The 15,663-nt window shown below is 37.7% G+C and overlaps 1 protein-coding gene across 6 annotated transcripts in view; it reads right to left on the reverse strand.

The window, feature by feature from the left end:
* The window catches only part of LOC122847211 (spermatid perinuclear RNA binding protein), an 83,985-nt gene that overhangs the window by 16,707 nt on the left and 51,615 nt on the right, over nt 1-15,663 (reverse strand). For 4 of the 6 annotated variants that reach the window (XM_044144678.1, XM_044144679.1, XM_044144676.1 and 1 more), the window contains 9 exons: nt 14,962-15,227; nt 14,055-14,226; nt 11,918-12,203; nt 7,003-7,112; nt 6,226-6,321; nt 4,818-4,929; nt 3,606-3,703; nt 1,995-2,100; nt 352-435 (listed from right to left, as the gene is read on the reverse strand). In XM_044144678.1, coding sequence (XP_044000613.1) covers nt 352-435; nt 1,995-2,100; nt 3,606-3,703; nt 4,818-4,929; nt 6,226-6,321; nt 7,003-7,112; nt 11,918-12,203; nt 14,055-14,226; nt 14,962-15,227 — 1,330 coding nt within the window. The remainder of the gene's footprint in view (nt 1-351; nt 436-1,994; nt 2,101-3,605; nt 3,704-4,817; nt 4,930-6,225; nt 6,322-7,002; nt 7,113-11,917; nt 12,204-14,054; nt 14,227-14,961; nt 15,228-15,663) is intronic. The other 2 variants (XM_044144680.1, XM_044144682.1) reach the window with 1 other exon arrangement.

Genomic DNA, 15,663 nt, shown 5'->3' on the forward strand with positions numbered 1-15,663 from the left:
TCTTTAATGCATTTCACTCTAGCCAGCAGTTTGTATTATTATTGCATATGACTTCATTTTTCAACTCCTCATTAGATCACTGTATCCTCTCACTGTTGCAAGAAAGAGTGAAGGATGATTGGGAGTCAAGCTAAAATGTTAGCAATCAATACTATTGATTTGCCTCCAGGGAGGGAGAGGAGAACAAAAAGGTGGAAGGAAATAAAGACGTTCCAAAGAGAAGGGAGACTTTTCTGTGAAACAAAAACGTTCTTAATTTTAAACATTTGTTAAATAGATCTGATCATTTCAAATATCCCTAAATATAATCGACTAAAACAATTGATCATAATGCAGTGTTCACTGCCTCACCTTTTCTAAGGTTCCTCTTCATCTTCTTAATAAGGTCCTTGTCATCCATCGTTCCATCTTCATATGGCCTCTTTAGCCCTAAACCTAAAAGGTGGAGGACACAGAAGCAGCGCACGCTAAAAATCGATCACAAACACTTGTTTTGAGACTACATATAAAAAAGGTACAAAGACGTGACAGCAAGACAGGGAGGCAATGTCACGAAAAAATAAACAGCGAGCCAAGAACGAGATAGATAAACCCGCAGATAAGATAAACAGAACCGACAGGCGGCCCAGAAAACAGTCAAACAATGAGGAAGACATGCAATACAAGCCCTTCTGCCACTTGCACCTTAATCTGTAGATACCTCAGCAATTTTCCATGTCAGCGACATGAGATATCAAAAGCCCCACAGTCGATTTTCCATTAGAATCGTTTTGGAAATGGGCCAGTTCAATATCTTCTGAGATTTCTGTGAGTTTTCCTCTGATAAGAGCAGGAGCAGAAGAAGCATTCCTGCATAGCTACTGCAATTTCAGCCTACAAATATTTATAACGTCATACTGTGATTTATTATAAAACATCAGATGTTTTTTTTATTAGCGGTTTTCTTAGTTGACCAGCAAGGTAGAAGGTAAATATGAGGTGAAAGACAAACGGCACATGGTTTCCATTGCATTGCATTACTAATCATTGGAACATCTACCCACTGAATTTTCGGCTCATTCCACCTCAGTCCAATTCCACGGCAAAAACATCCATGTTTGTCTTACTTAGAGACAACATATCTCATTGAGAGCTGATTATCTTACCGTGAACAAATTGCTTTAAATTTAGCTTATTTGACGTTTGGGATATTTTCTCTGGTCATTTATTCGCTCATCTGCATGTGATGCGTATGTGCTGTTAAGACGCATCTCATTCACTAACGGCAATTTGGTAGCTTAACTTATTTTACCATGTTGAGATAAACAGCCACAGTACACTGACAGCATGTTAGTTAATTTTAAAGCAGCAAGATAAATGTGGGTAGCCATGGCAACCATTAAGAGTTTAAAGGCCAACTGGTAAAGTAAAGGGGACTTAATACAAATTCAGGTAATACTTATTTTCATTCTGAAAGGAAATTAAAAACTATTTACTCTTTTCTTTTCTCTAGACAAGAATGAAATACTTTGTGCTGTTTTATTAAAATATTGAAGCTTGGCACACTGAATTAGCAAAAAAGAGATTTGAATACTTTTCCAAGGTATTGAGAAGCAATTTTATCAACTCAGGTCAGAAGAAGGTGGAGGTCACACAACAGAAAGTTCAGTAGTTTTATGTTGCTTCATTTATCAGCTTTATTGATGCTGTTCCAGTGGTTGTGCTTACAAACCCATCCAGTACGAGTAAAAGACTCGTGTCTAAGGTGAAAACATTTGACGTAACATGGACTGATCCAATATACTGGCAGTAAGACTTCTAAATAATAAAAAAGTCAAACCGATAAACACTGAAAGACATACTAAGAAAGGGAGAGAGAAAAAAAAATATCTATGTGCTCTGGCAAAAACCTTGAAGACAGGATGTGTGGATGAAAGCCAGAGACACATGGGGTGAAAAAAGGAGAAAAGCAGAGCAGGCAGGTAGGTAAGCAGGCTTGGAAGAGGGGTACACACCTTCTTTATCAGACCAAGGGTATTTCTGTGATGGTTTATTTGAGGGAAGAGGCTCCATCTCTAACACCTTGTAGATCTGTCCAAATGCCATGAGTCTGAGAGCATGCTGTCGAATGCAAAACACAGCAGGCATAAGGGGTGGGTGGGAGGAGCTGTGAAAATGGATCAGATCTAATTAAAGCACATTTCACTGTAAAACATAGTTTAGGGTTCTTAAACTGCACAATTAGGCAAGTAGTCCAGCGGTTTAGTGTGTGTGTCCTAATTATTTATTGTAACATTTCTGCTCCAAGTGCTTCTTTCTGTCAGAAAAATTATGTTTAAAACCCAAATAAAGAAAACTTTGGAAAAATATACTAAGTTAGATTGCTATACATCCAGCTTAGATGCATAATCAATCAATCAATCAATCAATCAATCAATCAATCAATCAATCAATCAATCAATCAATCAATCAATCAATCAATCAATCAATCAATCAATCAATCAATCAATCAATCAATCAATCAATCAATCAATCAATCAATCAATCAATCAATCAATCAATATTCTGTTCATTCCTTTAGACATCTACCCATCCATCTTTCCTTGATGCCCATTTCAGTCACTTTCTTCACAATGCCTGCTTTTATAAAGACAAGATATTTGATTGCTGTAATTACAGAATAAAAAAAAGCTTTTCCATTGATTTTTTAAAATGTTACATTTATTTTTAGTTAAAATATAAATGAAACTTTAAAAAATTTAGAAAACGTTTTCCATCATTTTATTGTCCCTCCGGAGACCAAAGATGAACTGGTTGGTAGAAAAAAAGAGGTATGAATAAATTTGAGCTTTGCTCCTTTTGTGTGCCAGGAAAACAGTTCTCTGCCACTTAGTCTGATTTTATTTAGACATCAAACACCATAAATATGAGAGCCGGAAATGACTCGGCCACTAGGTTGGTACTTATGAATACCTATCCTTTTTAAAAATTCTTGAAATTGGCAGACGTGCATCGTGCACATAAATATCCATGTTTTAACATATGTAGCAAAAGATGATCAAACTGCACGCAGCAGATCAGGTTAATTAAATCCATCAAGGAGGTGGGACGTGTCAGATATTCATGAAGCCTGGTGTGGCTCATTGACAGAACAGCTCCCTTACTCCTATCTGCTCTTGTATCTGCCTCCACACAATTATCCCCATTGACATTCCAGCCTCGTTCTGGCTGCCTTCAAAGGAAATGGACGGCAGGATTCACTAAGCCATGCGGCTCAGAGGCTGCCCTGCTCAGTCGAGCGTGTGTGTGAAGAAAGCCTTGCCCCCCCACACACACACATGCACACAGCCACTGTCCTCGGGGTGTCGGAGATGGATTTATGGCTTGCAATGCCAACAGTTTCCCACACCAATCTTTAAAATGCAGCACCACACAGGCCCAGTTATAGTTGTGGGCGTGTGCGTGCGTGTGTGTGTGCATCCACAGCGTACACTCGGGGTGATACTGAGGTCTGCCTGTCTGGTAATTGTCGCGTTGCTTTCTTATTCCCAGAGTATAAGAACTTAGGGCCAGTATGGCTAAAGGATAACAATGCTGTCAGTAAGCTGTGGTTTGTGTGAGCGTACCTGCGCGCCGTAGGTGATGGCCTCAGCCTCCTGGTCTGTCATGTCAGCAAGAGTGTCTGTAGGCTCTTTCTCACATGGGTCATGTAAACCTGGACCACCTAAATAAAAAGGAAGAAGACACACAGATCTAGATTAGAAAGAAACAGTCTTTTTGATCATTTGATAGTGTACCACAAGCTGCTTTGATTTACATTTTGATCAACTATATTTTAAGTTTTAAGTATCTGCAGTAGTTCTTTCCACTGCAAACTTTAACCAGGATTCATTCAAGTTATTCTACTTTTCAGAATCAGTTTTTCAGGTTTTCAGTCACTCTTTCACTTCTTTTTTTCCAACAAATATGAGATATGATAGTCTGGTTTGGAAGTGTGATAAAGAGCTATCACTGTCTTTTAGGGGGTAAATTTAGATCCCTTAAAATCTGTAATGCTTTATTACAGATCAGTTGTGAACAGCAATACCTTAATTTACAAAATTAAAAAAGGGAATTGCAATCATTTTCTTGTTTTCTAAACTAAGTGCAGATAAGAAATATTGTTTCCGATGTCTAAAGGCAATAAGAGTGATAAATGCTGCTATGGTATTTGCAAGTACATCCCAGAAAAGCCTGTAAAAGTCATTCAAGTTGTACCAGAAAACATCAGATGTTGGATCAGAACTGAGCTTGGCTGATTCTTCTTTAACAAGAAATGAAGGAAAAATGATGCTGCCAACCTGACAAACATTGGCAGAGCCAATAAAGAGCAAATAGTAAATTGCACATTTCTGTTTACTGACTGACAATAAAATGTGTTATACTTTATTGTTTGATACTTTGTTATCAATTAAGCTTCCCACAGAATTAATCAGAAGACAGATATAGATCTTGCAGCAAATGTTTTTACACCTTAATTTACCTTTCAAGGTTCATAAATTTTGTCAAATTAAATAAAAACAAGCTTAGGTTTATGAAAGGCAACTCCTTCAAGGACAAATAACATCTTGAAAAGCTGTGCCTAATTAGAATGCTCTCCTCATGACAACCTTCTCAGACAGCTGTGCTCTGCAAGGTCGCTGGCAATGTTTCGACCTCTGCAGCTTTGAAATGAGCCAAAGTATCTGCTCATCTGTCCAAACTGAGGACATCCATTTGCTCTGATCAGCAGCAATGCCAGGTATTAGCAAGTGGAGAAGCAGGCTCATAGGTTGACTCTTAAAAATTTGGTTTCATACCTGGGAGCAGTATGCCAGACGCCAGACACTCCATGACTCGACGGAGCGCTTCTCCTGCTCCAAGAGGTCTGTTGCAAGTGGCGATGGCCTTCTCGCATATGAGCTCTAATGGCTGCAAGGAGGAATGCATGCAAATGAAAATATGTCAAAAAAACAAATAAAACAGGAAGACGTCCAGGGTGAGCTAAATTAATCTTCTACAAAACATGCCAAAATGTTGCAGTTGATTTAGATTTTTTTTTTTTTGCTCTGACTTTAGATATTAACAAGCTTATTTTCACCTCTCCTTTTGGATATGGGGTGTTCTGTTGCCCATTAAGAAAAAATAAGATTCCATATGAATTTAAAAAACAGGGTTTTCTGGCACTAGTTCATTTGCAATAGATCAAGCAGAGAAAAGTAGAAAGAGGAAGAGGAAAGGCATGGAGAAAAATACAAATATTAACTTGGGACTTTTTTCTCTGTTTGACAAAATTAAATTGACCATTAAGCAAATATTTTTATAAATGTTTCTGTATGTGGTTATTTTAATGGAAAATAAAGAGACACTTTAATCATTAAAGTCTCTTTATTTTCCAGTAAAATAAAGATACTTTCTTTCTTTAATGTATCTAAAACTCTTGTTTAGATAGATTAAAATTTAATGTATCTTTTACATATTTATCAGACTGAAAGTGAAACTGTTAATTTCTCAGCATCATTTAATTAAATATCTAAGATTTCTATCATGTAGGGAAATTAAAGAGCTACTTGTTTTATCGAGGCTCTAAGAATTAAGAAAAAATACAACTGGCAAATATACAATGCTAAAAAAATGCAAATTACAAAATGTTCAGTTATGCTGAATAAATATGTAATAATTTTGAGTCCTTGACCTAAGCTATCATTGCAACCTGTAATATAATTTACTCATGTTCTTGGGTTTCAATAGTAATACTACAAAAAATTTGTAATACCGGTAATTTAATGGCTTAAAAAAATTCCGTCACAGTGCGTGTTCAACACATTTTTTGATTTGCAGATAAAAGATGAAAACTGAATAAAATCTCATCCATCATGGGTTAATGAATTAACAATAAAGTCAAGGCACAGAAATTCTTCAAAAATGTGGGCGCAGGTTCAAAATGAACCACATCAATCTTTATCTTTTGGAAAAGTCAGACAAGTTTCACAAATAGCCAATAAAACACAATGTTCTTGAGTCTTTCAAATTTTCTTTCTCACGTTAACTTAGGATGAAGTTATCTAACTAAAACTAATGCAAATTTTAGTTAAATCTGTGACTTATTTAAAATGTGGAGTATAAATATTTAAGAACAATAAAAAGATCCCTCTGTTCAACAAAGCAGAACACCGTCTCCTCATTTCATGCAATTAACACTCCGAGCTAAAGAGTACAAACACTCACCCATCCTTTGAGAGGTTCCCAAATGGGGTGTCTATTGCACATGTCTCTTAGTATCCTGAGAACGATAACACAGGACTTGAGTCCGTTCACTCGAGCCTGAGAATTTGTAGGAAGAAGAGGGAAAAATGGAGGAAAAAATGGAGGAAGGCATGGCAGCGGGGAAAAAAATAAATAAAATCAGAGTGAACAAAGTGAACAAATTTTGCATGAGGGTATAGATCATTTTGCAGACAAACATCACTAGATACAAATAACTGTAACTGTCTGTGCAATTCTGCATATACTCAGCTAAAAATCGTTCTGTTTTTATGATGGTTTTATCCAAGTCATTATGCCAACTTTTCCGCTTTTAGAGTCAGTAAGGTGAGTTGGAGAATAGATGGGGAACGGTATGGGAGAAAAATATAAAAGGAAGCTCTGACATACTGTACAAATCAGGCAGGTTCACACAATAGCCAAAAAGAAACAAAAACAAGTATAAAGTATTGCTTTTGTAGCCTTACGATTTTTCTGTACAGACACCCATTTTCAGCTAACGTGAGGCTGGAAGTATTTGACAACAAATACAATCAAACAGACTAACTTAAATGTAAATCTTAATTTGTTATAACAAAGACTTAAATTTGTGCTAATAAAGTGTAGATGCCTCCTTCTATTAAACCGAGTGACAATAATAAGCACAGAAAAGTGAGCAGGCTGTAAGTATATCCTCCCTGGGTGAATCGTCAGGCTACAATAAGCATCGGGCACGAAGACAGGAAGTGAGTGGGTGCCGACCTGAAACCATTTGGCGTGTCGCAGCGCTGCCAGGGCCAACAGACATCTGTGTCTATCCAGCACCTCCCCCTCCTCCTCAGCCTCCACTGTGTGCGCAGCAGCACCCAACACTGCCACGAAACAACAACAACCCGATATAGAGAACGTAAAACACACACACATCATGGCTGAGTGTGTGTGTTTGAAGGTTGCATGTGTGTGAATGTACCCAGACATGCTTGAAAGAGTGCATGAAAGTGCGTACACACACACGTGCATGGACATTTTTTTGTACATACAGGGTGCCTTTCATGCCATAAAGTTGAACTCTCCTTGTAGAAAGTGCTCCTTCTCTGGACAGTTCTTGGATCTGTGTTAAAGATCTTCAAGGGATCAACTCAGGATTTTTGAAGTGAGGTTATAGTCAGTGAATATTTCACATATAGTGGTTAACTATCATGGGATCTTTCAGTATAAATCCAGAAAGGACGATGCTGGCTGAAACTAACGGCTAGTCTGAGCAGGGCTGCTCTGGCTGTTTATGTTGACGTTTTGTAAATCAGAAGTTCTATCAGTTTAGTTTTTTTCTTCAGGCAGTTACTTAAGTTAGTCTGAAACCAAAATCTGTAATTTTTGTGTTTGGATTTATGGTTACTTTTAGACCCTCCCATTAATCTAAAAAATTAAGAATACTCTGAAAGCCATGGTTTTTTGTTTGTCAAATGCCCGGTGTGGCGACGGGAGGTGTTTTACAATAACTTTTTGACCATTCTTTTCAACTTGTAAATAATTTAGTTGTAAACTTTTCTTTACACCAAAGTTGTAAGAAATGTCTAGTTATTTTTTGTCTAAAATTTGCTAGAAATAATATATTTTTCAAACAAGTTGGAAGTGCATTTGAAATCAATCCACCTGTTGCCTTTTTTGGGAATATTTTGGTTTTGTAGATTAGAAGACAAAAGCCTTTTTCGAAAGTGACCAATTACCATCTAATAAATGTCCAAACACAAAGACTTAAAACTATACACAAATACTGTTTTATAAAGCTCTATTTTTACTTTTGTATTATTGGAGGAGAAGCCCACTATTATTTGAGGGTCTACTACCAACAATTTTACCATTTAAACCCATACATCCCAATCTTGGTCTTGCTCAGAGTAGCCGTTAGCTTCTAGCTCACTAAACAGAACATACTTCATAAAGCTACAAAAGGTAAGGTGAGATTATTTACTACTTCAACTCTTTTCACAGAGAAAGATCCAGAACTATCCCTTTAAAGGGCATTTCTTTAAAATAATTTAGAGAACTGTTTTGCCTTTTTAAATTTAGTTCTACCAAATAATGTGGATGTTTGAGCATGAAAATGTTTATTATTTTATGCTCATAATGTTTTAAATAAATAATTAAAAAGGAGCTCAATCATTGTCACAGAAAAAGAAGCAACTTTGCGGGAGGGAGAGCTCCCTACAGACATACACCAAAACAAATACCCAAGGAGAGTTGATTTACCCTGTAGTTGGCGCTGTAGAGGCTTAGTCACCTCATTGTGCCCAGCAAGGTAAATCAATGTCTCCTTCATGGATTTACAAGGAATTTTGATCCAGTCTGCATCAGGCAGGAGTCAAAATAAGAGCTTGTGTTTGTTTTTATTGTTACATTACTTAAGGTGCACTTGATTTTGCAGCTTTGGACAAAAGAAAAATATGGCCAAACAAAGACCCCTCCCGCCAAACAGAAAATCAAGCGCTCCTAAAGTATAGCTGAAAAAAAAAAGAGAGAAATAAAGCTAAGGTTGTTTGAACTGATTTGAGACGAGCACAATACAGGAGGGATCAAGGCAGGGTTTGGTCAGAGCAGCGTGGCCGGTAGAAGAAAGAATTCTTCTGTACAGTAATACTTTTATATGGGTGCGTTTGATTCATGCTACCTTACACACTAGGCTTGAGCTTCTACAGAATTTTGCAAGATATTTGTGAAGGCAGGTTGAATCAAACGCAACTGTGTATGAGTGATTGAGGTTACATGGATGGCTTATTGTGGAAGTAAAAAAAAAAAAAATCCTCATTGAGAGGGGTCTGTAAAGAATATTTTTTCCCCTCACCAGACTGGAACATTCAAATAGACCCAATGCAAAGCACCATCAGAACATCTTTCTGACATTTTCCCTGAAATGCAGTTTAGCTCCTTTTCTGTGTAAAGCAGACACTGTGCATCTTGAGGTCTGTCAGATTGGTCCCAGCTGCAACTGGGACTCTTCTGCCACTGCTAGTGGATCATTATAATCTTTCTTCTAAAGCTTGTCCTCCCACAGTTCTTGCAAACTCTCTGTTGGCTGCTACCTCTTTTATCATTATCACCCACAATGTTTCTGAAGTTCTCAGTCTCATTAAAAAAAAAAGTCCTTCCCTTCCCTGTCGCGTCTCAGCTAATTTTCTGTCCCTCCTGCCTCTGTGGCCGTGCTGAGCAACTGATCACCGAGACTGCGCAAAAAAGATGTAAGTGTTATTTTCAACCAAATATTAATGAACAACACAGCTATAAAAGGTGCATGTCAATAAATTTGACTGCTGAAATGTTAATTTCTTCCAGTAATTCCATTCAAAAAGGTTAGACTGATGGAACTGAGGCGATCAGCTGGTGGCCTTTAGGTCGCCCGCATTGTTGGATCTGATGTCTGATCTTCCTCTTGACAACACTTCAGAGATTCTCTGTGGGGTTTGGGTCAGGCTAATTTGCTGGCCAATCAAGCACAGTGGTCAATGAGCCAGGTATCGCTACTTGTAGAGGTGGGCAGGTGCTAAGTCCTGCTAGAAAATTAAATCAGCATCTTCAACAACTTGTCAGCAGACGAGAGCATGGTGTGGTCTACGATCTTCTGGCAGATGGATGTACAAGCTTAGTAGACCAACAGCAGCAGATGACATGGCACTCACAATCATCACAGACTGTGGAAACTTCACATTGGATGTCAAGCAACAACGATTCTCTGACGGATTTTCAAATAAAATGCAAAATGTATTTTCATCTGAAAATAAAAGACTATATAAAAGACACTAAACCACAGCCGTGTTCTTTTTCTCCTTTGCCCATGTAAATCGCTTCTGATGATACTACTTTCTTCCACTTAATTTTCCCTCAGTATGCTTGCATACAGGACTTTGAACAGTTGGTTTCTTTAGCAATGATCTCTTATGGCTTACTCTCACGTTGAAGTCAGCAGGTGATGATGTAGTTGTATTTTCTCATTTGTTTAGTTGAATGTAATGTGATTTTCTGAAAATCTGATTTTAGGTATAGACCAGCTATAAGCTATCATAATAAGAAGTAACAGAATCTCTGTGTAATGTATACATTTCACTTTTTGAATTCCATTATTAAAAACAAGATGCTATCCAAGATGCAACTTCATTACTTTAAATCCAAATCTAAAGTTAGGTAATAAAAGTGCATCAGCTTGATATATTAGATTATGTATATATTATTACTTCTATACATAATAAAAACAGCATGAAAATAACATCTACACTTGATGGTTATAGTTTCACTTATGTTTAATGTGATCATCATCCCTGAATATGTGTCTTTTATATATATTTTACCATGAACACAACTTCATAATGGGAAAAAATATTAGGCCCAGTGATCTTAAAATATGCTCTTTATAAATCTAAGAGATTAGATCCAGCAAGACAGGCATGTTTATTTATCAGCTGCAAAATATGACCGTGTGTTTGTGTGTGGGGGGTAAATGTGAGCCATTCTCTCCATCTTGTTGAGGCCTGGGAATGATGTACAACTAACCTTCGCCCTATCTCTCATCCCTCTGTGAGAGCCGAATGTCTCGTTGGACAGGAGCCACGCGATGGATGGGCGAGCTTGATGCTGCTGCTTCTCGGCTATTGATTTAACTGGCCTGCTGGCCTTGCTTTCCACAGCTAACCAAGACTAATTATAACCAGCCTCTGCTGGCCATGAAAACAGGTTGTTGGAGCACCAAACACAAGATGAGTCCTCAGTGAGATAACTCAGACATGCCTTCTGAACTTCAATCCAACCTTTATTTGTTTGTAGTTTGTTTGTTTTTTTTAAAGTTTAGTGTTTATCCCTCAGGCCTCCGGTGCTGATTTATTTCTTTTTCCACTCTTAAAGTTTTGCTTTAAAACACAGTCAACAGCTACATTTTATCCAAACACTCTGCAGTACAGTCAGATTTGCTTGGGAAAGCAGGTCTAAGGTCAGCACACAAGACAACTGGGCCAACACTAAACTGACAGAGCGCTGGGTTCACGTTTTCACTAAGATATTCTTCACTTGACAGAAGACAGTTGGAGAGGTCTGCAACAAGAACCTGCAACATCTCCGTGTTTTCTGAAGTTGTAGGCAAATTAATATGACTAATATGCTGACCTTTATTTTGCACACCTATTGACCTTGCAAAATAACAAGAAATAAATTGGTAAGCTTATGTAAACAACTCCCAAAACACTTAAGGATGTTATTTTTTTTTTTTATCTAAAGCATTCTTGTCTTATTAAAACATCTTAGACTGGCAGTTTTATATTTTGCTGTTTTGACTGCAACCATATAATTTGTATCTGGTTTCTCACATTTTTGATCATATTTTTTGTGTCAAGTTCTTGTGTGCAACACTACTGCTTAAATTAATCAAAACAAAAATAATATATTATTATCTTAATAAATTAATAACTTAAAACATCTGTGTGTTTTTCAATAATGATTTTTATTAACTCACTCCTGCCTGTTCCTGTCTTGTCTTGTGTCATCATCAGTTAATGAGTTCAAAACTCTTGTTTAGAACAACAACAATTAGGTTTCACAAGACACACATTTAGGACAGAAAAAAAATTGTGTGAGTATGGAAGGACAGTCTCAGCAAATAATAAAAATTAATACCTTCCCAATACAGGGTTCGTACCTTCACCATTTTCCTGTTCCTGCTCCTCCTCTACAATCTCTGCCTCCGCTTCAGCCAGCTCCGCCACCTCTTCACCATCCTCCTCATTCTCCAGCTCCTCTTCCTCTCCTTGCCCTTCCTCCTCCTGCTCCTCCTCCTCCTCCTCCTCTTCAAGATCTTCATCTTCCCTCATGGCAGGTGAGGTGAGGGTGATCTTCAGCTTAAGCTTTGGATCTGTTGTAGTTTGTACCAGGATGGCTGCCTCAGGCAAAGAGCTTGAAACCTCGTACTTCTCCTCCGTTAGCTTCTGCGGTGGGTTAATAGACAAAAACAAATGGTTGAGGGCCAAGGGCACAAGATGAATAAAAGCTGACACAAAATGTATCCGACTCGGCTAAAGCTTCCAGATGATGCTTGTGATAAAATAAAGAAAACAAAAAGTATAACAGGAAAGAAACACAGACTTTCCAACTTTGTCACAGATTTGTAACCGCAAACATTAGTGCATTTCATTTGTCCACCATTGGCCAGACCAGCATAAAGTAGTGCATTCTTTGACCTTGCAGAGGAAAAGCATCGACAATGAATGATGCTCTCACAGCACCATGTTTCATCAACGTAGAGTGAAATGCAGTGTTAGTTTTCCTACATGATTGTTTTGCTGAAAAGTTGTTTGGTCTCCATGAGGCTGTTTGTTTATACTTTATGAAAAAAAACAACTGCTAAGATTAAATCGCAGCAGGTGGACTCTGTTTACTAATTAGAGAACTTTGGAAAGAAACTGTGCTAGATTTTATTCAGAGACGGAAACGTAAAGGGTGAACCAGATATCACTTTCCTTCCGTTTCACAGTTATGCAGTACTACTATGTGTTGTTCTATCAGAGTGGTGTCCAGCAGGTTTAGTCCTCAAGGATTAACATTCTGCATGCTTCTTAAAGACTTCAATGATCCAACTCAGCTGATCTGAATACTTGAACAAGGCCTGCTACTGGACTAGGAATGTAGAGCCAGGAAAATGTCCAAAACATAAAGGACTTGAGGATTAACTTTCATACACTACTATTCAATTTAATAAAATTACAATAAAATAGACTGACATTTGTGATTATGATGTCACATGTTTATAATACTTTAAATATCAGGTGGAAAATCACCAAAAACATCAGTAATACCAAAGGGATTAGGTTCTTGTTTACATCATGGAGTTAAAGCAAACTTGCAGTTTTCATTGTAAATCTTTCTGTGAGTAAAACAAGTGTTTCTTTCTGAGTGTTACCGCCACTGTCAAAGTGAGCAATGACTCACAAGTGGCTGTTTGGCTCTGAGAAGAAAATCAAAATCTCAGATATGAGACTTCTCGCCTGTTTCCACACACCCAGAGGAGAGAAAAATGTGACTTGTCCCACTCTCAGCAGGTAATAGTGAACTTAGTAGGCAGAGTTTATTTATTTATTTATATCCCTGTTGAAAATGAAGAGTTTTCCCATATGTCTTATAGACAAATGCTAATAAATGACATCATCTACTTGCAAACTGGATCTTGGCTGATTGTTAAGTTTAATCGGACAAGAATAATTAAGTTGAAGCACTATTTGCATTGTGGATAATTGTGAGTTTCTTAAACTATGCTCCCTATTCCATTTTTAAAAGAAGACGTTCTTTGAGAAGGCGAAAAGCATTTAAAAAAATAAGAGCTTTGCTGTGCTTGTTTGTTGTGTCCTTGTGCGAGTTAATCCCTGGATAATTGTCAGGAGCTTCACTTCAGAGCCATGACTTGTTAATGAGGAAATGTGACACATGGACATGACACCTCTCAACTTCACACTTGACGATATTGCTGCGCCGTGCCTACTTATGCTCACACCAACACCCACAGAGCTTTTCTGCTCGCAGCACAGTGAACACTGGCAAACAGAGACAGAAAAGTACAAAAAAAATCTGGAAGCCTGTTCAGCTTGCTTAAATTCTTCCAGTAAGAAATGCTTTACAAAAACCTTTACTGCCTTTTATTCACATTCGAAAGGAGAATTAAATTAAATTCTAATGTGTGCATGTCAAAAGAAAATTTTGGACCAGCTGTGGGAAAGAAAATACCAGTGACAGCAGTACTGGCATGCTTGCTTGTGTGTATGAAAGGGTCAGAGTGCGTCTCTAACCTGAATCTGTGTGGGTAAATTGTGACAGACAGTGTCCAGCAGTGTCTGTGTGGGTTTGTCTCTGCACATCAGCACCAGTTCCAGGTCCATGTCGCCTTTGATCAGGAGTCCTTTGGCCACCAGACCAACCCTCATCACTCCACAGAGCATGCCACCACCGCCAGACTCTCTGCTTTACAAATAAACGTAAAAACATTTATTTATTTGTCATCTACTGCAAGTTGAAAGACAACATAATCTTCAATTAGAGTAACGTAAACAGGTCTTTCTTAAATAAGAATGAAAGTTTGCCTCAGGTTGTAAATGTCCATAATGTAAAATAAATATTCTGCAGAAAGTTATTATTTTTTGCTGTCCGACAATTAAAAACTATACTGTTTGTAAACAATTTTGTTAAAAAAAATGTGTCAAACCTTGTTTGCTTGACATAATAATCAGCTTACAGGCAGCCTGATTAAATTATTAAAATACAGTGCTCCCGTTAATACGACAAAATCAGATCAGACAGAGCAATTCAGCACTGTAATGAGAACTAGAGAACCCTCTCTAAAAAATACAATTCATGAAGATATTCAACCATGAAGACTCTGCCTGACAAGACACTGAAAAGCTGTAGAGTTATTTCCCTTTGTTGAAACACTGAGTCCAGGAGCATTTAAAGAAAGTTGCTTAAAACATGACTATATGGGGGCCACTGGTAATGTTGCAGGTGACACACCAAAATCAAAAGACATGAAAGAATATTAGTGATTTTGCAGTACAGGCATATTATAATAGGGTGGATCTAGAGATGAAAATGTTAGTCAATATCTTTTTATTTTTTTTGACATTACCAACATAAACAGTTTCTGTGGTTGAAAAAGCTAATAATAAATCTTAGTTGTATAAAGGCGTATTTTCCGTTTACCTGTATCCCTCATTGGATTCCTCGGCTTCTTCTCTGGGCTCCTCACCAGGATCGTCCTCCTCTGTGCTGTCTGCTGGTTGGCTGTCGAGGTTGTTGTTAGGGGCGTCGCCGCTGCTCTGATCCATCCAATCGGCGACCTGTTTGAGCGCACACTCGACGGTGGACACCAGCGTCTGAACGGCTACCAGCTCCTGCGAGGAGGGGTAGATGGTGGAGTGCTTCGCCATGACATGGCGGTCATCGTTGCTGAAGGAACGGAAGGACCTCTGAAAATGAGGACAAACAACTTCCTTAGTCAATCAGATAGGAAAACATAGAAAGAAAACTACATAAAATGAAAATCTGTTTGAGGACAATTTTTTTTTCTTTCATTACAAAGAAAACAGCTAACGTTTTTTAAATACAATATTAGAAATACATTAAAAAATGTGAATTCAATTATTTAAAAAAACAACAACAACAAATAAACATTTTATTTCCTAAAATGCTGTAATATAGCTTTTCTTTAGTGATTTTGAACCAAGTGAAGCTAAAACTCACCAACCCAGAGACAAAAGCACAAACAGCCATTAGAAATCAATCATACCCCCATACCCTATCCATTCTTTCCTAATTCAGTCACACATTTTGGCCTTGGGAATTCATGTCAGCTCCTCAGGCTTTTTGATTTGCTCCTTCCTACTCTTCAGGAAGTATATGAAA

The sequence above is a fragment of the Gambusia affinis genome, linkage group LG17 (genome assembly GCF_019740435.1).
Source record: "Gambusia affinis linkage group LG17, SWU_Gaff_1.0, whole genome shotgun sequence".
Taxonomy (NCBI): domain Eukaryota; kingdom Metazoa; phylum Chordata; class Actinopteri; order Cyprinodontiformes; family Poeciliidae; genus Gambusia; species Gambusia affinis.